Below are 23,620 nucleotides of genomic sequence, written 5' to 3'. Positions count from 1 at the left end.
TGGTGTGCAATTTTATCATTTTTATTTAATGTTAAACTTAGACTAAATTAAATTTTTAACATATCCATATTTGTATAAGGAGTGCGTGAGTAATTCATACCAATATTTAAAAAAATCACATCGTTAGTATTTTAATTTCTTAATTAAATTCATTTTAATAATATTATAATAATTTAATATTTAGTTTTTAAAAAAAGAAGTAAAACCTCATGTTAAATGGGTCTATCCGTCTGAGTCTAACACACCAAAAAGAAGAGGAAAAAAGAAGACATGACGACCTAAACTATTATGGTAAGATGGTGTTAGGTGAGAGACAAGGAAGGGGAAAATACAATGTTTTTTATTTTTATTTTAATTTTTGTTAAATCAAAATGGGCACGAGACATTCCTAAAACAAACAAGATAGTGTTTTTGTTTTAAAATTTTACGTAAGTTGTTAATGCGCTCTAATTTTTGATTTTTTAAAAAACATTAGGCACCCACATACTACCTGAACTGTAGCAATCGTGATCGATCCATAAATTTAAAAGTTTGGGCAAGTGTCTAAGTGTGAAATGGTAGTAGTTGTTTCTTCTAAATTATTATCCAATTTCGTGTGGTCGTGGCAACCCAAGAATCGAAGGATGCAGTTACGTGTTATTATAATTATCATGAACGCGTAGATTATGCCTAATACGAAAACGACAGACAGTGCTTAGTAATGGTTAGTGATTTCCAAAAAAAAAATCCTAAGTGATTTTTCAATATCCAAACATGAATGCAATGCAATAGCATGTGTGTATTCGTTATACGACAGCTCTCCCAGTGGACCGTTGCAACAGATACTTTGAAAGGACAAACAAAGATTTCTGAATAAACTACATACATTGCCCAATTTCCATTTTCTCTATTCACGTACATAAACCACGTAGGCCTTTTAACAAATAGTTAGAGGCCACTTTGCCCTGCAACCTCCATCATTATTTAGTTATTACCTTTCAAAATGATAGCGAATCCAAATGTTTTTATTTGGTTTTCAGAAGAATAATAAAGAAATATTTGAAAGCGTTGTCATTTTCTCCACAATGACTTTTTACTTTCTCTCTTTATTTTAATTCGAATTTCCGATGGCTAACACTTTTCCTTCTCATACTGTACTTGGATTTTTTTTTATTATTATTTTTTTTCGTTTAATAATTGTGATAAAGAAAGGAAACGCGTTGTGTTAGGCATAGCGTGATTGGTCCACGTGCAGGCTGGGATCGTTTTTGTCACATATCATAATTGGATTAGCGACTAATTGAAGAAGCAATGCGTGAATGTGTGAACAAAAATAAGATGATGAGGATTTGGCATGGACAATTATATATGGATATGTGAGGTTATATGCACTTAATAAGGACCCATTTGCATTCATTCATGTTTACTGTTCAAGAAACCCTATGTTCGGCAAAAGGAGATACATGAATATTCGTGTTTATAAAGATTTTTATTTCATCTTATAAAGATTTAATTTTAATATACTTATGAACAATATATTTTATTATTTTACTATTATTCAGCGTAAAATAAAAAAAGAAGGTTATTTGAATTAAAGAATTGAAGTGGTCAGCAAAAGAAATTAAATATGTTACGCGATTTTGATTATTCTAGTCAGCAGTTTTAGATTTCTCCGGAGTACACGTCGGCGCATGGTTTATCCACCTGTCGGTCAGGTCAGGGCGGTTAATGGGACCCGCCACCATCACTTCGAGCTCACTGTACCCAAATCTAAATCCACTTACACATTTGTTACCTTACCTTTCCATTTCCAAGTTAAAAAGAAAATATCAGCGATCTTCTCTTCCACGTGTCCCAATTCCAAATAATCAAACGAATCTTCCCTCTTCCCTCCCAGTCCCCTTCTCAGATGCAGCGCCACGTGTCCAGAAGATTCTCCACTCAGCCCAACACAACTTCCTCATCTTATAATAATTGCTTGCGCCAACTACCTACACCTGTGCCCATTCATTTCCAACTCCAATTCTCTTCTCTTCTTTCGTTCCTTCCAATCCAATGACTCCAAGGGATCGCCGCGTCTTATCATTCCCGGCGGTTCATCCTTGCGGCGACATATCTCCGCCCACACTTCTCGCCTCTCTCATCACTCTATCTCAATCCCTATGCAACTTTCAACCCCAATCATTCCCTACCCAACGTCGCAACGCACGAGAAACGATACGTCAAATCGGCATACTCTTACTTCTCCTTCAAGAAATTCGAGACCGGGCTTTATCAATCCCTCACTCCACCGTCCTCTGCCTCGTGGAACTCCACTTCGCCTTGCAAAAAATCAACTTCTTGATGCAGGATTGCACACTCCAAGGAGCGCGCCTTTTAATGCTTTACAAATCGCAACACGTCGCATCCCAGTTCCGCGACCTCATTCGCGCCGTCGCCACCTTCCTCGACGTTTTGCCTCTTCAGGAGTTCGACATGTGCGCCGAAGTCAGGGAATTGGCGGAGTTAGTAACGAGGCAAGCGCGGAAAGCCAAGTTCGAAGTGGACCCCAGCGACGCGCGAGCGTGCAAAACCCTCCACAATGTTCTGCGGCTGTTCGCGAGGGGAACCGAACCTGACCTCAGCTCCATGCAGGGAATCACCGACTTTCTCCAAATTAGAACATGGACGGATTGCAATAAAGCGATTACTTTCCTAGAAGAGGAAATCAGCTTAGAGTGTCGCAATCGTGACGAGCGAGAGGTTCCGTTGCTCAGTAGCTTGGTAGGGTTCTTGAGTTACTGCAGAGGTGTCATTTTCGAAACTACGGAAGACATTAATCAATCCCAAGGCAGATGCAGCACCGAGATGACTCCGTTAACGTTAACATTACTAACGTCCGTTAATCCTGAAGATTTCCGCTGCCCGATTTCCCTCGAGTTGATGACGGATCCCGTGACGGTGTCAACGGGTCAAACCTACGACCGACCCTCCATTCAGAAATGGCTCAAAGCTGGAAACACCAAGTGTCCCAAAACAGGGGAGAAGCTAACCAACAAAGAGTTGGTTCCCAACACAACTCTCAAGAGGCTCATCCAACAGTTCTGCGCCGACAACGGCATTTCACTCAACAACCCATCTAACCGTAACCGCAACATCGTCGCAGGTAGTCCCGCGGCGGCGCACGCCGTGCAATTCCTGGCGTGGTTCCTGACTCGGAGGCTGGCGTTCGGAACGCATGAGCAGCAGCAGAAGGCGGCTTACGAGATTCGCGTGCTTGCTAGAACCAGCATTTTCAATAGGTCTTGTTTGATTGAAGTGGGAACAGTGGCTCCTCTACTAGAACTTTTAGCATCTTCGTCTAACGATAAATCCACTCAAGAGAACGCAATCTCCGCTCTACTGAAGCTCTCTAAACATCCGAATGGACCAAAAAATATCATAACCAGTGGGGGCCTAAACGTAATTCTCTCCGTGCTGAAGAACGGACTTAGCCTCGAAATTCGTCAAGTAGCTGCTGCTATCATGTTTTATCTTTCTTCGGTGAAAGAATACCGGAAAATAATAGGCGAGAACCCCGAGGTGATTCCGGCTTTAGTGGAGTTAGTTAAGGTAGGAACAACCTGCGGGAGAAAGAACGCCGTGGTTGCCATTTTCGGGTTGCTTTTGCTTCCTAGGAATCACCAAAGGGTGGTCGCCGCTGGAGCAGTTCCTGCGTTGCTTGACATTTTGGCTTCTTCAGACAAGGAGGAGCTTGTGACTGAATCATTGGCGGTTCTTGCAGCGCTGGCTGAGAATGTCGACGGGGCGCGTGCGATATTAGAAGGTTCGACGTTGGCGTTAATGACGGGAATGCTGCGTTCTATGACGTCACGCGCGGGGAAAGAGCACTCTGCTTCGATCTTGTTGTCGCTTTGCGTGAATATTGGGGCGGAGGTGGTGGCGGTTCTGGCGAAGGACCCTTCGGTGATGCCATCGCTTTATTCGCTTGTGACGGGTGGGAGTAGCCAGGGCGCAAAGAAAGCGCGGTTCCTGATTAAAGTTATACAGGACTTCCACGAGACTAGAACTTCTGGACTCAAGGGTTCCTCTCCTCCTCAGGAACGATCGCTTCACGTTTGGTGATCATTATTCTGATTCATGAGTTGCAAACTTCAATGGAACCAACCCCTTCTGCCTCTGTGAATACGCGTAAGCCTTTTGTTCTGTAAATACTAAACACTGTAACATGTTACATTTTGTCAGGTTTTTTACATTTGTGAAATTAGCTCCATGCTCTTTTTTATCGCCCGTGAGCTAATTTCAATAAGTGAGCTTTTTTCTTAGCTCATGTGAAAACTGGAATTCTTTTGTATATCTCTGGTTCTTGTTACGAATTGAAGTGGTGTGAAATTAGATGATGAAGTTTTATCTCTAGATTTCTTCATTAAATTCTTTTTGTTTTTCCGATTCTGGTCTCTCCGTGGAGACATTCAAAACTGTGAATCATTTCACAATCATAGAACGAGCGCAAAGATGTTCGAATAAATGAAAAGGGCAAATCAAATTGATGTTTCAGTATTTACCTTTGTCAAAACGCATGTCACTTCGAAGAGGTCTATAAAAACAACACATTTCTTTTATACAACATAAATGTAGAATAGAAAAATGATAGAATGATAAAGTTTTGTTTTACAAACTTAATCAAATTACTTATTTAGGTTAAAAAAAATACTATTTTATTATTTTACTTTGGTTAAAAAATAAAAAAAATAATCTGTTTTAATTTTATTTATGGAAATTTTGTCAAATTTATCAAAATAAATTTTTTCAAAAATAATTTTCCTATAAAATATTTTACGACCTCTACTCAATTAAGCAGTGATTCATTATTTCAAATGTAAGATATTTGAATATAATTGAAGCATAAGGTTGCACGGAGAAGAAAAAAAAAATGTTTAGAAAGAATTCTTCACCATTAAACTAATATTTTTTTTAGAGTTAAATATGTTTTAAGTTTTAAAACTTACACAATAAATTTGGATTAATTTTTCTTGATACATTATTAATAGATGAATTACATCCTCATAATCAATGACGTTAACTATTTAGGGATGACAAACAGGGTTGAACATTATATGTCACATAGTTGTGTACTGTTTTGACCGTTCAAGGTCCAACCTAATTCTTGAAGATGGATAAAACATTCCAAACCTGGCCTAAAGTCTATGGGTCCATAAATTGGGTCTAAGTTTGTCTTGTTACTAATTGATATTTTATTAAAAGATATTTTGTATAGGGAATACATTTTGTCAGTCGATTATTATTTTTGTAACTACGGGGAACAATTTTCGAGCTTTGGTGTTCTTTATTTTATGTTAGGTCAATAGAATTTCTTAGATTTTTGTCTTTGGTCAAGAAATCACTCTAAGTTTTTTGCCGGAATAGGTTGTGTGTGCTAACATGTGACTAGGGATGTCAACGGGGTGAGTAGGGTACGGGTAGTAGCTCCCCCGTACCCTACCCGCTGGATAAATATTCGTCCCGTATCCATACTCATATCCGTCAGGTATCCGTTATGCGGGTACCCGTCTATTTTTTTCATATCCGCGGGTATCCACGCGTACCCACGGATATTTAAAAATTATTTAAAAAATAAATATTTAATCATAAATTCAAATAAAATAAAATAAAATACATCACTGTCATAAATTTTAAATAAAGTTCAAATAAACTCAAGTTCAAACAAATCCAAATAATTATAAAAATAAATATAAAATGACGTTCAACACAAAAGAAATTCTTTAATTAGTGTTTTGATCAACAAGTCCATTTTCTTCGATTGAACTCCAACTGCCATATACCAAGTATTCTTAATTTGATTCCATCATTTGACAACAAGCATACCATAAATGTCTCTATCTATATAGGGTTTGATGTATATGTCCAATTTCAAAGAAGGAAAAGAGAAGATGTCAAGGGGTGTACTTGGAAGAAGACAACGTACCAATACTTAAAGCTGGAAGAATGAAGACAAAAGACGATAAGATGTGCAGCTTAGAAAATATGGTTAAATATATTTTTAGTTCCTCAAGTTTCAGTGAATTTTGGAATTAGTCCCTCTTCGAAACTTGATATCAATTTAGTCATTCATCTTTAGAAATGTGTGGATTTAGTCATTTTTACCAAATTTTGTTAAGTTTATTTGATATTTTAAATGCATTTTATAATAATATTTAAGTTAACATTGAAGCGAAAGTATGTCAAACGGTGTAAACAATTCAAATACTATCATGAAATGTGTTTGAAATGTCAGATAAACTTAATAAAAATTGGTAATAAGAACTAAATCCACACATTTATAAAGATGAATGACTAAATTGATATCAAGTTCGAAGAGGGACTAATTCCAAAATTAATTGAAACTTGAGGGATAAAAAACATATTTAACCCTAGAAAATATTAGATCAGAATGTTTTTTACTAATATATATGTATATATATATATATATAAAGGTATTTTTTTGAATTAAAGTTTAGCGGGTACGGGTATCCACGGATACGAATACTATAATACCCGTATCCGTCCCGTTAACATGCGGGTATTAAAAATATAAGTACTCGCGGGTAGCGGGTATCCATTTTTAATATCTGTTTCATACCCATTGCGGATTTTATCCGTGGATACCCGTAGGTACGAATATTTTTGACATCCCTACATGTGACAACCTTTACCTTCTCAATTTCCTCTTCTTCAACTTCACCATTCCCTTAGCATTCTTTCTCTCACCATTCACCTCTGATGAAGTTATATATACACAACTCACTTTGTACATAGCTTTTCCACTTTGCCTCTTTTCTATTTGTCTTTGTATACGTTTTAGACTTTGAAATTTGGGTTTCACTAAACGACTTTCAAGACAAAAGGGTCACACAAAAATACTTAGTTCGATTATCTTACCAAATTTTCGTTCTTCTCCCTCCAACTCGTAAATGCACTTAGTTTATGAATGCAAGTAGCTTGTGAATCTTCCAAGATCCCCACAAATTATCTGAATGCTTTCGTTCTTGACTTGCCGAAATCGATCGAGAGGCCAATCATATTTCAATGTTGTAGGTCGTATCATAGTTGAAAATCGACGAGCAAACTGAGACTATTAGGATAAAAAAAAAGACCAAATTGTTTGACCGATAAATCTGGAAGGCATTGAAGTCTCTAGTATCGCGCATTGCACAAAATGGTGCTGATTTACAACCACAAAGGTTTGAATTCTCTAAAGCCTCGTGTGGTGGTGTAGGAGTTCGTGAACCACAATGGCGTGATCTTCAAGTTGTACATGGTTAGGGAGCACATGAAATGCGTGAAGCGAAGGTCCCTATGACATGCCAGAAAGGATAACTTGATAAAGGTTTAGAATAATTTGAGTGTTTTCGCGGGTTTCAAATTTGGCATGTGGTGAAAGAATTGACGATAAATATTACAAAAGACACATTTGGATGATGATCATATGACTCCCTTGAGCTTCGTTACTTAGATAGCTCAGGAGTTAAACGGTTTAATTTTGATGTTATTTGGGATTATGAATGCAATTTTTTTTTATCTTATTCAATATAAAAAATATTATAAATTGTGGTAGTTTTAATACAATGATTGTTTGAAATAGTGACAGAATTTGACCAAAAATTTTAAGGGGGCAAATTATATTTGTTATATATAAATTATTATTTTTTAATTAAAAAAATTATTTTTTTACATCATTTTTTATTCAAAATAAGCTCTCATGACAATATAATCCAAACAATATAACAATAATATATATGAAAGAGTAAAGTTTATCATCAACAATAATATATAAAAAAACAAAAGTTACCTTTAGTCAAAATGCTCTTTCAACTTTTAAAACCTATAAAATAACATTCAAAAAGTTAAAACATGTTAATGACAATCAACTTATTGCCATTTAGAATTCAATGAAAATAAACTCAATTACATGTAACAATAAAAACATCTGAGTCAGGTTGTCCGCTTGGTTTTTGACTAAAAAGATAGCACGGTAAGCAATATATAGTATCTTTTAATGGCGAATACTCTAACCATGAAGGAAATAAGCTAAACCATGTGTACTGAAATATTCTTGGATGATCATCTTTACCAGATAACGGATAATTTTCTAGATGCATTTGATATGGACCCCGTTTTAGATAAGTTATTCGTACCTCATTAATTTGATTTGGTGGGTATTGTCAGATTTGAAGACGCTTCCCCGAATGTTTTTCGTTTTCTTCAATATTTGGATTATCATGAAGTTTCTCAATGTTAGATGACGTAGATGCATTTTTTTCATCTTTATCACAAGTCTTCCTCTTGAAAAAAGAATCAATTCTTTTACTCTTTATCATAATTTTTCTAATATAAAATTGTCAATTCTTTCACAAAAAAATAAAATTATGAATACCTCAAATAAAATCTTAAAAGTAAGACTCAATATTTTAAGAAAACTAATAACTTCTAAATGATTAGCTTCTTCACCGTAGAGTAGATTCCTAATCTTGTTCTTTACTTACACAACTTCAAAGCCTAAAATAGCTCTATCTATCCAAAGAAGAGTTTGATCAACAATTAAAGCATGATTTTATGATCTCTAATAAATAGAGATATGCCTAGAGCATAGAAAAGCTACATACAAGAAAAAAACAAATTGCTTAAAAAAAAGGAGAAAAAATGAACTTACTTAAAAGAAGAAATTGTTCAGTCCAAAATGTTTATTAACTCTTCAATTTTATCGTAGTGCAATTTGATTTTGAAAATAATAAGGAAATAATGGTGAAAATTGAGATAAAAATAAAACGAGAAAAAAAAATGTAACACGAAAAAGAAAAACCAAATAAAAAAGTATAAGAAATTATAATAGAGAAAAAAAACGTGATTTTTAAATTTAAAAAAAAATTTCAAACTAAATTAATATAAATAAAATAATAATATATAAATATATTTTTAAAATATATAAAAACTAAAATAAAATAAAAATCAATTAATATAAATAAAGAAATAATATATAAATATTATTTTTTAAATAAATAGAAAAACAACAACAAAAAAATGGTTGGGGAGCCACGACTCCCGTCAAAACCTTCTTCCGCCGATGTTTTGAAATACTGTAACTTTTTTATACTATAATACAATTGAAGAATTACCATATTTTGCCTGTAAAATATAACGTTTTTGACCGTCAAATTTTACATATAAAATATAACGTTTTTAACTGTTAATTTTTAATAAACTTTAATATTTTACTTTCACTTTTACACTCACTTTTCATCTTCCCTCTCCCTTACATTGTTCACACGGTTGTATTTATGAACTTTTTCCTGTTATTCTAAGATTTGAAATATAAATCCCTAATTCTTGATAAAAACAACCTTCCATTTATCCAAATTCTCTCTCGGTGTACATAAAAGAAACACATAGTATAGTAACCCTCTATTTTGAGTATTTAGTGTCCACGAGACTAAAATCTATAAAATCTATAAATTTATGAGCTCAGTTTCTGTTGAATTTTTTTTTTCTCTACTAAATATTAAAAAAATATTATTTTATTATTTTAAAGATAATTTTAATATATTTAAAATTTTAAAATTAGTACTTATCAATATATTTTGAAGACACAATAGAGGAATAATAAAGAAAAATTAGCAGAGAATCCAAACTCTAAATTTATATATCAATAAAAAATCTTCTTTGTAAATTATATTTTAAAAGAAAGAAAACTTATTAAAGGAAATTCAATTATCTATAACAATATATAAAGGAGATTCTCCTTTTTGTGTCCACATTTCAAAATACCAATTTTACCTTTTAAGTATAATAATTTATTAAATTTTTAAAATTAACCGTTACTTTTACAAATTTTTTATAAAATTTGATGTCTTTGTTTCTTCTCTTCTTCTTTATTTATCAATGGTTATTCTTCTGTTCTTATATATCTCATTTTATTTTTAATAAATATAATTTTAATTTATATATTAACTTAATAACATTACAATATTATCATCTATTAATATAATATCACGTATATTTAAAAAATAATATACATATGCGTGATAACGCCTGTTTTTACACTAGTATGAATTATGGCAATTGATTTAAGTACTATTGTTAATATTTATATCAACTTAGTAGAGTTGTCAAGTACAGTGTTGAATTTAATGTTACGACATTTTGATTTGGGTTCCCATTTATTTTAAATCAGTAAATATTACCGTTAAAGTTACAATTAACAGTAGTGATACATGTCATAACCCCATAACCAGCGAGATCTGTAACGTAAATTTGTGGTGTGTATGGTCATATTTGAGCTCATTCTGTGAGGGTTATAATTAATCCCACATACCATAAAAAGAAAGTCGATCCTATTTTTTTTTACTGTACAAATCCCATAAACAAACTTTATCCGTAGAAATTCTCTAACTTCCTGTTTCTATGTTTGTGGCAAAATGCTGACAGTTAGTTAGTTGAAGGGAAAGAGTTCCGAATAAAGAGTACATGCTTGTGGCTGAAACGAAAGTGGACAAGTCAGCACTTGAAACCTAGTTTCTTGGGGTATAATTGGTTTAGTTGACTCTTCTCATAACTTATTTATATGGCCACATTTGTTACATAAAATGACAAAAAAAAATTTCCATTCAATAAATCGGATTACTTTACTTTCTTAGTTTTCCATCTTCGGTGATTAGTTTATTGTTTCCATATTGTAGCCATGGTTAACTCCGAAGTAGTAAGAACTGCAGTTGGAATAATTGGTTTGTTTCCCAAAATCTCACACCATTAATTTCATGTTTTTTTAGTTTGTTTTCTTTGCCATGAAAGAACAGGTAGTTTCTGAATGCTTGCTCGTTTCATCTGATATAATTACGAAAAACAGAAAAAAAGGGACATTTTTAAGGAAGAATTTAGTTAACACTATGTTTCAGTAATAATTATGTTAAAAAAATGTTACTAATATTGTTATTATTTGTTGCACAGGAAATGTCATTTCTTTTTGTTTATTCATGTCACCAGTGTAATCAATCTCTCTTTCTATATATCCATTCTGAATTGATAATTATGGTGTAGCTATAACAACTGATAATGTATATATTTGGAACTGTGATTTGCAGACCTACATTTATTTCGATATTTAAGTCAAAATCAGTACAAAATTTCAGGCCAGATCCATACATTGCAACAATATTGAACTGTGGGGTGTGGGCATTCTATGGACTTCCCTTCGTAACCCCAGATAACACCCTTGTCATCACAATTAATGGATTTGGCTTCTTCCTTGAAATCTTCTACACTCTCGTCTTCTTTATTTATTCAACCTGGAGCAAGAGGGTGACAAAAAGAATACTTAATTTAACTTGATGTAATTAATTATATATTCTTAATTAATGGATGTTTTTTTCTTAACAATTTCAGAGGAAGATCATGCTCATCTTCCTTGCTGAAATCATCTTCCTTGCCTTGCTGGTGTTTTTGGTGATGACCTTTGTTCACACCCCCAACAAAAGAAAGATCATTGTTGGACCCGTCTGCATAGTCTTCAACATCCTTATGTATTTCGCACCCTTGACTGTAATGGTACGTGCGTGTAACCCTAATTCTGCACTTTTATTTCTTTTCTTAAATATTTATCATCGTAGTTTCGTTTTGGTTTGCTTATGCAGAGACAAGTCATTCGAACCAAGAGCGTGAAGTACATGCCTTTCTTACTTTCATTCGCCAACTTCGCCAATGGAATTGTGTGGACAACCTATGCCTTGATTAAGTGGGATCCATTCATTGTGGTAAGTATTATTTTATGATTCTGTGATGAAAAAAAGAAAAGAGTGAGAACTTGAAAAAATGACTGAGGTTTTTAAATGGCAGATTCCAAATGGTTTGGGAACACTTTCTGGGTTGACACAGCTCATCATGTACGTTGTTTACTATCGAACAACCAACTGGGATGAAGATGACGAACCCACTAACGTCATATGATTTCTCCTTGGAGTCTCAGAGAAGATACAAAGTCAAGGGACAAAAAGAATAAAACTCTGTTTCATCATAAAGTTGGAAGTCTTTTTTCAGAGCTTCTGACCCTATTTCTGTTTTAAAAAAAGGAAAAAAAAAGTCCTGTGTTTTGGATAAACAAGTTCTCAACAAAACTCCTGACTCGTATTGAAACATGCCTCAATCAATGGTTGTAAATTAAAAATAACAGCATTGATGTCTGGTAGAGAGCGTTGTTGTTGGCTTTAAAGATGTACATGCTCATTTGAGCTCATGGGAATGTTTTTTTGGCATGAATAATAGCGGGTGACAGCTGAGAAATTTCAAACATTATGAGTTATACTTCTCAACATTTTTAAAACCATACTTGTTCTTTATCGTATCCAATTATGTTTTATACTACGCGCGAAATGTTTTCTAGGATAAAAGCAGCCATATTATTAATTAGCTTCAGAATTGAATGCATAAAGGTTGTGCTATTCATACTTCTGAATGCAAATTTAATATAAATCCAATTCTCATGAATGAAATTGCTATTAAATGTACATTCCAAACATAAGCTTAAACTCATCCTATGAATTTGAACCTTATATATCCATATAAAACCAGACAAAAAAATCTATGATTAGCACGCCACACAATCCCACCAAATTAGTTTTCAGTAGTATTTTCACAATTTTCTTTGATAGCACTTGAAACACTCCCCCAGTTTTTTGCTTATACCCAAAACAGGATCGAGGAAAGGAAAAAAAACTTTGTTTGTATTGAATCAGTTCTTTCTTAGCAGAAAACGCTTCAGTCATGTCTAATATATCTAATTTGTAAAACGTTGTTATAATTTGTAATGTTACCAACTAATTTTGCATATTCTTTCAAAATTTATTCATGTGTGGAGAAAACAAAATAAAAGAATCAAGTGATTCATATTGTCATTTTGACACAATTTTTGGTTTATGATTTGTATGAATGGTTGATTAGCTTGTATTTGTAATTGTTAGTTTCACTAATATTTGATAGCTCATAACATATTTCTCTGGTAACTCAAATTAATATGTGAAATTGTTCGATAGATATATTAAATTGGGTTAAATATGTTTTGGGTTTCTGAATTTTCAATGAAAATTAGAATTAATCCATCTTTAAAATTTTGGCCTAATTTAGTCTTCCAACTTTAGAAATGCATGGATTTAATCATTAATTTTATCCAAATTTTGTTAAATTTATTTGATTTTACAAACACGTTTCATGATAATATTTGAGTTAATATTGAACCGAACATATGTCAAATAATTAATGTAAATAACTCAAATATTATCATGCGTTTGAAATGTCAGATAAACTTAACAAAATTTGGTTAAAAGAACTAAATCCACACATTTCTAAAGATGAATGACTAAATTGGTCAAAGGCTTCAAATAATGATTAATTTTAATTTTCACTGAAGTTTGAGAAACAAAAACATATTTAATTCTATTAAATTTCATCAAACTGTAGACATGTCAAAGTGAGCCAACCCGGCTCGCACGGGTTGGCTCACCACGAGTCGGGTTGAAAATGAGTGAACCCAATCTGACTCACTTTATGGTGAGCCAGAAGTTTTCTAACTCAGCTCAACTCACCACGGGTTGGTGGGTTAAGTAACCCATGAGATGACAATCATAGTAAAATCAAGAACCAATGTCTTGATCATGCTCACCACCAATATATGATGAATTGTTTGCAAGAAAGTATCCATATAGTTAAGAAAACATGACTAATATTACACATTTCTGTCATGCTATTCAACAAAATATAAATAAAAAAATTATATATTTTTGTCATGCTAATTTAGAAAAAAATTATTTATAAGAGGGTTGCTTGAGTAATTTACTATAAAGATTATAGTTAAAGATTAACGTATCAACATATATAACTTGACAATCAAATTAATTAAATATTCAAATTATTTATATATTATTAAGCAACATTTTAGCATTTAAAAATATGAAATTGTGAACATATATAATAGGGGTAGTAAATAATTATTAAGAAAATTAAAAAAAATGTTTGTGAGTTAAGCGGTTCAACCCACTTTTGAAAAAATTAAATTTTTCTCAATCCAGCCCAGCTCGAACCCGTGGTGAGCTGGGTTAGCTCACGGGTTGAAACCCATTTTGACATCTCTGTCAAACTATTAAAAAAAAGAAAAAAAAAACAAATTTATATTGATATATTAAAGATAAAAATCCACAAAAACAAAAATTATTATCGTCAAAGAATATTATCTCATTCATGATCAATTCAATAAATTTGTTCTGATCTAGTTGTCTGAATATTGAGAGTCTCCAAAAGAAAACAACAAAAGAAAAATCCAATTCACAATTTCAGATCTTTTTATTGTTTCGAATGCGTGCAACTAAATCAAAATTATAAGATACAACCAATAGTAGAAAAGACTATTACAAGAATTAAAAGTGTATGGTCAAAATTCATCCTACAAATTACAATTTCTATATCTTCGTAATTGTTGTTTCAATTGTAAGGTCAGAGAAATATTATTCATGCAAAAACTCACCATTTTTTCCATGCGTAAACTCGTTTGTTTTCTTATATACTATTGACTGAGAAGTATAAAAGGGCAGAGAAAAATGTCATTGGTGTGCAAAGGTTTTCTGAAAGATCAAAGAGATTTTTACACTTTCCACTGTATCAATCTGCAACAACAGATCATTCATGATTTTGAAAATATTATATACGAAAATATTTTTTTACCCTTCTTGCACCAGCGGACAATGAATTTTTAAAGATATTTTAATTATAAAAAAAAAAGTTAACTTTTGTATTTATAAAGAAAGAAAGAGATCGAAAGATAAAATAGTGAATATGAAATGTGTGTAAAAATTTGTTAGATGTCAAAATAATAATACTCTTATATATGAACATCAAGATTGAAGATGAAGATGTTCGAAGGAAGAAATGACACTTGGGAAAGTCTTTAGTTTAGAATGTTTAATAATTTTATTACCTAATTAGGTTTAAAATACTTGTGTTTTAACTCCTTAAATATTTGAAAAAAAGGATATGTGATTATGTATTTTGTAAGGAGTTGATGAAAAATTATTTATTTCTTGCAAGAAGTAAAGGATATTTAAGGTTTTTAAACTCAATTTTGTTCAACCGTTTGGAAGATGGAGTTATCTTCACCATGAAAAATCATCTATCTACATAACTTTTTTGAGAGGGATAAGTGAATATTCTCTTAAAAATAGAAAAATGAAGAACTTCGAAGACCACATGTGAATTGGAATTTTAGGTTTAATTTCTCTTTTCTCTACACTTTCTTTATGTATTTGAAGATAACTCTTATTATTGTGAGCAGCTAATCTTTCCTTTTTGAAGTTAAAGTAGTTCATTAAACTCTTGTAATCCTTTGGGTATAGATATGATATCCTATTATTAATGGTTTTTTATTCTATTTTTAACATTAAAGTGACTTGATTACTCATTATTTAATTTTTTATTTAGATTCTGGTGTTTTTTTTTATCAGCAAATAGATTCTGATTGGAAAACATTTTTTTTTAACATATTCGAATCAAATCAGATAATAATTTCAAAGATTATTAGGAATAGATTTGTAGTTATTAATTGAACAAGTTCTTAAAATTAATGCAATGCACTAATACATTTGTGTGTCACATGCAAGTATATTCAGTACATATTTATATTTGATACTCTAGTATGAGAATAATTTACTGATACTTAGAAAAATTAAATCATGAAAAGGTATATTTACTTACCATTAAGCACATTCACTATATTGAATAATGCGTGGATAATTGACTTTGCATTTTTTTTATCACATGACTTTTATACTAGACAAATAAAAAACTTAAATGTTTCTAACAAAAATATTTCCACAGCCAATTGTAGTAAATCCATTATCATTGGAGAAGGAAATATCTCTGTAAAAATTTGAATCTTGATATTGTCCTTGTTGTTCCTTCTCTGAAAATAACCTATTGTGAGTCTCTCAAATAATCAAACCTCTCTTATGTGTTGTAACTTTTGGTCCAACTCTTGTGATTTTAAAGACATTCAAACAAGGAAGAAAATTGATTAATGTATTAAAGGAGGAAGGTTGTATTATCTGTATTATCTGGATTTGACAAAAAAATTCAAAGAAACTTGGTTAAGTATTACCAATTGAAGGGTCTCAATGAGGAAAGGTGAAAATATTTTGTTATGGCACAAGTGCTAAGACATGCATTTTTGTTTCACAAAGAAATTATTTTAAAATATATTTGATTAAATTGACTCTTCAAATTTAAATTGATACTGCAACTATTCTCTTTATGTGCAAATACCAGAAGGACATGGGATCCCAGATATACATAGCAAAAAGGTGTACAAATTGAAGAAGTCATTCTAGAGGCAAAAGCAATCACCACAAGCATGATATGGTAGATTTACTAAGTCGATGCTTGCTTTTGGTATCAATAGAACAATCAAGATCATACCTTTTTTCGTAAAGAATAAGGAAGGAAATATTACAATTCTTATTATCTACGTTAATGACATGATAGTTATGGGAAATGATGTAGAGGAATGTCATTGAAAGAGTACTTAATAAAGAAATCCAGAATGAAGGATCTTGGGCCCTTGAAATACTTTTTTGGAATTGAGGTCTTAATATCAAAGTCAAGTATTTTTCTTTCTCATTTAAAGTATGCATCGGATTTATTGAAAGAATCGGGGATGATGCATGCAAACCAACAAATTCTTCAGTTGAAAGGGGATTGAAGTTATGTATTGAAGGTGAGACTTTAACCAACAAGAAGGGAAATATTAGAGACTCGTAGGTAGATTGGTGTATCTCTCATACATCAAACCAGATTCAACTTATGCTCTTAGTGTGGTTAGTCAATTCCTGCACAATTTAAGTAAAAAACACATGAATGTTACATGAATTTTAAGGTACATGAGAGCATATGCAACTACAACTACAATGATGCAAATTGGACAAGTGCTCCTAATGATAGAAGTTCAACATCTAGACACTTCACATTTGTAGGAGGTAACCTTAACACATACAAAAGTAAGAAGCAGAAAATTGTAGCTAGATCTAGTACAGAAACTGTACTTAGAAGAATGGTTTGACTATGTGAAGGTAGGACTCACTACTTCTCAAAGATTTAGAATATGCACATACATATCTTGTTCAGTTGTATTAGAATAATAAAGTTACTTGTGACATTGTCCACAATCATATTCAACATGATCATACAAAGCATGTAGAGTTAATAGTTTTTTAATAAAAAAAAATTGATAAAAATATTTTAAAATTTTTCAAATATTCGATATAAAGAACAATTTGCAAATAGTCTTACCAAAAGTGGTGACAAATCATATGTTTAGAAGATTATTAAACAAGTTAGTAATGTATGTCATTCATTTACTAGCTCGAGGAAAGTAATAAACTAAGAATATTTTATTGAATAAATTATAGGTTTGTGTAGTAGTACAAAATATTGTACAATCAAAAGTTTCTTAATTTAGTAGGATTTATAGGAATAAAATACTATAAAAACAGAATATCTGTATATGAAAATATATAAATAAAAATAAAATTAATTTTATTTCTATTTTTAAATTTTTATAATAATACTTTCAACTCAAAACCTTAAAATTTATTTTCACGATTTTTTTTTTCTCTTATATATTTCCTTAACTTTACTATATATATCACATTGAGTAGTAACGGTGTCTTTGAATCAATAACGAAAAAGAGGATTAAAATCCAATCATAAAAGAGAAATTCAATATTCATCCCTACTCGATGATTCGGTCGATGATTCGGGATAGAAAAGAGGGCAAGAGTAGGTTGTTATTAGGCGTTTGAAAGGAAATAAGGCATACCTGGAGTTGAGTCTACAAGATACATGAATAGACTTGTATCCAGGGAATGTTTAGATTTCATGATACTTTTTCCAGGGGTTACCAAGGCGATTACTTGGACAAAATTCTTTCTAAATTTAACATGGAAGAGGTAAAACCTATTACAATACACATTGCAACTCATTTTCAAGTTATCATCAACCCAATTTTCACAAACTGGTGATGATAAGGAAAAAACTGTCAAAGATACCATATGCTAGTGTCATCAGAATCATAATGTAATTATGATGTGCTGATAGGAACAGAAGAAGTTGGCGAGGATTGGAAAACTTTGAGGTGGTACATCAAGGTGAAAAGTTTCGAAATTGTATTTAAAAGTTCTTTTTATTCATGCAAAAACTCATCTTGCCTACGTAGAAACTCATTTTTTCTTGTGGGAAAATTAAAGTTTTTGGCATACTTTTCTCTGATAATTATAAGAAAAGGGAAGGATGCAATGGTTCTTTATGCTATCAAGAGTTTTTTCTTTCAGAAGAACTTGTATCAAGTGATAAAAAAGGTTTTACTTCTGGTTTAACAAAAACAAGTATTGGTTTCAAAGCAAATGGATCCAACTTAATATCATCAATTATGATTGCGAGTATGTAATAGTATAATGAAGATCCTGCAAGTTACAAGTCAAATCCGGCAACATTGCCAAGCAGAAAGTAATACTCATACCCACAGAACCCAAACCAATGTGGGGAAAAAAAGGTAAAAGAAAATCAGAGGTACAGTTTTACACACCCAACATATTGACATGTCACCAGCTCCTCCTACCTGTACCCCTTTTACTGTGTATTTGTCTCATCTAGTATCCAAATACTGCTTTCTCACTATAGATACAAATTGATTCTTCAAATAGTGAAAAATCACTATAACCAAATTGTTTGCAAGACTAACGAATAAACCTTCAAGGCCCTCTATGCTTGCGGAAGCAAAAACAACCCTGCTGCTGATCATGAGGGATCATACCTCCACCTTTGGTTGTGTCAATGGCCTCCAGCATGGAAACTACCTCATCCATCTCTGGCCGCTTATCTGGAGTGGCATCCCAGCATTTCTTCATGACATTTGCCAGAGAACTTGGGCAACATCTTGGTATTTCTGGTCTTAAATTCTAAAATTCAAACACAACATAGTAACATAATCATAATGGATCCACAGACACAGAACACAGTGATAAACACTGCTCAACTGAGGAAATCAATCAAAACAGAGAAGAAAATATACCTGTCGAACAACAGCTGATGTAATCTCTGAGAAACTTAGGTCAGGATATGGCATGTCACAACAATATATTTCCCATAAACAGATGCCAAAACTGTACACATCACATTTCCTGTTATAGGGGTTGCCATTTAGAACCTGTACACCATCCCCGATGGGAAAACAAAAATAAATATTTAATTACAAGGGTTTTTCTCTTTTGATCAGTTAAATATTTTTATCTCATCTTTTCCTTCTCTTATTCACAGTTTCACAGTATATGATGCCACATGAAAGTCGTAATTTACCCTCATTGAATAGCTCTAATATTGACATGAAAACTGGAAACACCTATCCTCACTTGAATGAAATATTGGGACATGATATGCTAATTCCCCATCACATGAAATCTATTGGTACACAGCTTGCCTTTGCGCTAAGGCTTCCAAAGTGTCACACATACTAGTACAATAATATCTAATTTGTAAAGGATTGTTCAGGTATTGACTACTCACCTCTGGAGCCATATAACCAAGAGTACCAGTCTCCCCAGTCATATCGTTAGGATTTGATGCCTCAACACGTGCAACCCCAAAATCAGCAATTTTAACTGTGCGTGTCTTGTCCAACAGCATGTTCTCTGTCTTCACATCTCTATGGACAATCTTCTGAGAGTGAAGATAACTCAGCCTGTAATACCAAGTGAATTAAGATTGAGTAGTTGCACACAAAAATTACGAGACTTATTGGCCCAAACGCTAAACTAGGGGAAAAAAAAATAGATAGATACCCTCTTGCAAGATCAAGTGCCAGCTGAATTACAATCTTAAAAGCTAGCTTCCTCCTCCTGTTCTTTATTAGGTATGATTTCAGATTTCCTCCAGCAAGATACTCCACAACAACACAACAGAAATTGCTTGGCATGCCAATTAGACCATTATCAGTTTGTATCTGCAATTCTGAAGACCCCATTGTTGCCCCTATAAACTGAACATGGAGACATAAATGGTTAAAAAATATTGGGTAGAAAAATGTTTGCAGAAACATATACAATACCCTTTGGAAAAAGAGAAAAACAAATCATCTGCAAATATCAAAAGATTGAACAAGAAAGAGAAAATGTCATGATGGGGGGGTGGGGGGAAGAAGCTCGTGCTCGACACCTACATGCATCTTTTGTACCAGATGCTAGGATAAATGGACAAAGTCCAGACTTGGGTGCCCCAACATACTGAATGAATGGAATTGAATCTAATGAAGAAACAGAGTATCTTTTCTTTAGTTAGAAAACGTTGATGTTCATTTTGAGGAGAATGTGATAATAGACAGATAAACTTTTCCGAAGAAAAGGTTGCTCATAAAGAATAGAAGCCGGAAGACTAGAAGTTTCACTGAAAGTAAATTTCAAAAAATGCTGGCAGGCTAATTTATTTATTTAAAATCTTTGTTCAACAGAACCATGGATGCTGAACCAAAAGGAAAAAGTCTATTCACATTTGTTTTCACCCTCGAGTTCAGAACACACTAAATTTTCTATAATGAATGCATAGAATAAGCATATGTCAAAACTGACTCCATTCTATGTGAAGATATTAGTATTCAATTTTAGATCAACAGAGTATAAAACAGATTAACATGCTATAAATTAAGAGCCGCATACTTCAACAATGTTACTGTTAACAGAGATCTCCTCAAAACTGCTTTTTAAAATATGAAAAATAATAAACTCCAAATATGTTAAAGTGCAAACTAGAAATTATATAAAACTTCTGGAATTCAAGCACTGTATCTCGTTAATAAGGTTAGTATATGAGAATAATGCCACAAGTTAATGCAGTGTACCTCTGAACATTCTCTACCACCAATATCAGATTATAGACAGAGAAACAATATGAAAGAAAAACATATCTAGAACAGTTAAGCTCATATGTTGTGAAGAAACTTTGATTTTATACTAATAGTATATTTTCAGCTCCATATTATACTTGTATTTCTCATATTTCAGTATTTTTCCAATAAAGATACAGTAGGCTGAATGCATACAGAATGTTCTTAAAACACAGTGCATGGAAATTTCAAACAACAAGGAGGACAATAGTGGCCCTCATCCACACAAAAGAAAGTCCTTGTACAATTTCAAGCAAATTCTAGTTGAATGTAAGGGAAAGGAGAATATAGAAGGAAGGTGGAAAAGTGGGAAGATATAATTAAGAAGGGAAATCCCTGAAACATGAAACCAACTAAAATCTTGATATCCTTGAGAATTAAAAGATCTTTTATCAGAATACATAACCACTTGAACACCTTGTATGACATTATTAATTCATTACATTCAAGCATGCAAAGACATATTTAAAAAGGAGGATTGATTTGCATTCTATTGAAAATGAACCCTCAGCTGATAACAAATTCATAGGACCTAAGATGGCAGAAAATTTTATGTTTAGATGGATCCCTCCACCCAAATAAAATCAAATAATATTAACATACACAACTATGAAATAAAAAGTTCAACATTTATAATGACAATTGCACAGACAAGAATAAACTGACGTCAAAGAAATTAAAATCAACCTTTGTGACATTGGGATGATCAAGTTTATGCCAAACAACAACTTCCTGTGTGAAGGCTGCCCTCAGGGAGGCAATTTCTGCTTCTGTCCTCTGTCCTTCCTCACCCCAGTCCAACAATTTCACTGAACATTAAGTAACCACAATAACTGGGATCAGGTAAATTCAGATAAAGGAAACCACAAATTCTACTCAAAGAAGAAATAACAACTGAAACAAAAAAACACCACAATTATTACATTCTCCACACCACAAGACCAAATCCACAATGGGGTCACTTAGAATTCTACATCACTAAAGGTCTAATCCCAAATTTTACTATTATTCCCATAAATTCAACTCCACACCGAACGATTCTAAAAGTCAACTCTTTTCAAGAAAATCCTGCGGAGCAAAGGAATTAATTCACTGATTGGAGTAATTTGCTAAAGTAATAATTTTGCAGATGAACTAAGAGCTTTTACAATTTCATTCATGGGAGGCTTATTCATACAAATTAAACAGTTAGCCCACTTGTTGAAAATAAAAATAATAATAACTTGAAGATCGCTACAAAAGACATGCGGAAACAAACTCCTCCCAGTTGAAGTTTGGTGAGAGGGGAATTAGGCATCTGAATCAAGTAAAAATGGATCAGTTGAAAGAAAGAACTAACCAGCAACATCTTGAGTATCATAGATACCACGATGAACAGTGCCAAAAGTGCCACGAGCTATGACACTTTTGATGATGAGTTTAGAAGGATCAATCTCCCACTCCTGCTTCTGCTTCTTGAGGTTTAGCCGAGCAGAGGCGGGTCTGAATTTGGGAGAGGCAGTGGCACTGGTGTGAACATGAACCTGATCAGCATCTTCCTCTTCATCAGAGCGTTTTTTCTTGTCTATGGTGAGCACCTTGTTGAGGTGCCTCTCCAACTGTTCATCTATGCTCTTCAGATCAATCTGATCCGCCCTCACAAACCCATCACTGCTTTCCTTCATCTTCTTCTTTTTCTGTGCCTCCCACACAATTAACAAAAAGAAGAAAAGAGGGAGAGAATTATGGGTCTAAGATGTTTCAGTTGTTCTTCCTCTGTTGCCTGATGGTGGTGGTGTTGATGATCTTGTTCTTCTTCTTCTTGCTCTTTCTCTTTCTCTCATCCATGTGGCCACATGGAAGTGTCTGCTCATAACGTGTCTCTCTGACCCACTTTCAATAATAATAATAATAACAATAATAATAATAATTCATTCATTTTCCTTAGTTTTTTTATAATAAAAGCAATAACTATTATATATATTTTTTTCTTCTGTATTACTTCATCACAGTCGGCCTTCCTTTATACGAAAAATAATAGGAGAGTGTAAATAGTTATTATATATTTGTTGATTTTTAGTTGGTATTATCTATCTAAAATATTTTAACTATTTTTTCATATATACAAATTTCCATCATTTTATTTTTTAGATAATCATTCATTCAAATAATTGCCTGCAAAAAAAGTCACCTATATAATAAAAAATATATGTAATAAATTAAAAAAATATTGATTTTTATAATTTTTAATAATATTTTTATTTTAATAATTATTATAATAATATTTATTATTATAAGAAAAAAAATACACATAGAAACATATACTTGTAGTAGTATCTAGTAAGGAGATAAACCAAAAATAAATAAAAAATAGAAAATAAGTGGAAATATATTGTGTCAACAACTATGTGCATATTAATTATTGTTTTAAATTTTTATAATTTAATAATATTTTTATTTTAATAATTACTATCATAATAAATTGTTTACTTTATTATCTTAAAAAAGTGAATTGCGTACGTTTTCCCTCTTCACATCTCTAAACAATCATTTCTTCTTCTTTTTTACAGTATTGTTCACAAATTTTACTTATTATCCTCTCTTTTGTCCTTTTATGGGTAAGTAAGTTTTACATTATACTTTAGGAACCCAACATCTTCTTCA

The 23,620-nt window shown here is 32.4% G+C and overlaps 2 protein-coding genes and 1 pseudogene across 2 annotated transcripts; 2 read left to right on the top strand and 1 right to left on the bottom strand.

Moving 5' to 3' along the window:
• The first annotated feature begins 1,965 nt into the window (after positions 1-1,965).
• Positions 1,966-4,374, top strand: LOC114178701 (U-box domain-containing protein 19 pseudogene; annotated as a pseudogene).
• Positions 4,375-10,602: 6,228 nt separating this feature from the next.
• Positions 10,603-12,297, top strand: ATVEX1 (Nodulin MtN3 family protein). The gene is made up of 6 exons (XM_028059680.2): positions 10,603-10,736; positions 10,960-10,996; positions 11,094-11,310; positions 11,395-11,556; positions 11,643-11,762; positions 11,845-12,297. Exons 1-6 carry the CDS (start codon positions 10,694-10,696, stop codon positions 11,953-11,955), a joined length of 690 nt encoding a protein of 229 aa, XP_027915481.1. The 5' UTR covers positions 10,603-10,693; the 3' UTR covers positions 11,956-12,297.
• Positions 12,298-18,435: 6,138 nt separating this feature from the next.
• On the bottom strand, positions 18,436-22,826 carry LOC114178203 (serine/threonine-protein kinase 52-like). Its single transcript, XM_028063969.2, has 6 exons — positions 22,317-22,826; positions 21,665-21,786; positions 19,881-20,077; positions 19,606-19,780; positions 19,115-19,249; positions 18,436-19,001 (listed from the first exon to the last, which is right to left on the bottom strand). The coding sequence occupies exons 1-6, from the start codon at positions 22,639-22,641 to the stop codon at positions 18,795-18,797; spliced, it is 1,161 nt and encodes a 386-aa protein (XP_027919770.1). The 5' UTR covers positions 22,642-22,826; the 3' UTR covers positions 18,436-18,794.
• Between the last annotated feature and the right edge of the window lie 794 nt (positions 22,827-23,620).

The sequence above is a fragment of the Vigna unguiculata genome, chromosome 3 (assembly GCF_037176805.1).
Source record: "Vigna unguiculata cultivar grain cowpea cultivar isolate G323 ecotype 2 chromosome 3, ASM3717680v1, whole genome shotgun sequence".
Classification (NCBI taxonomy): domain Eukaryota; kingdom Viridiplantae; phylum Streptophyta; class Magnoliopsida; order Fabales; family Fabaceae; genus Vigna; species Vigna unguiculata.
The sequence above is the reverse complement of the archived record's forward strand: the minus strand, read 5'-3'. Positions and strand labels throughout refer to the sequence as shown.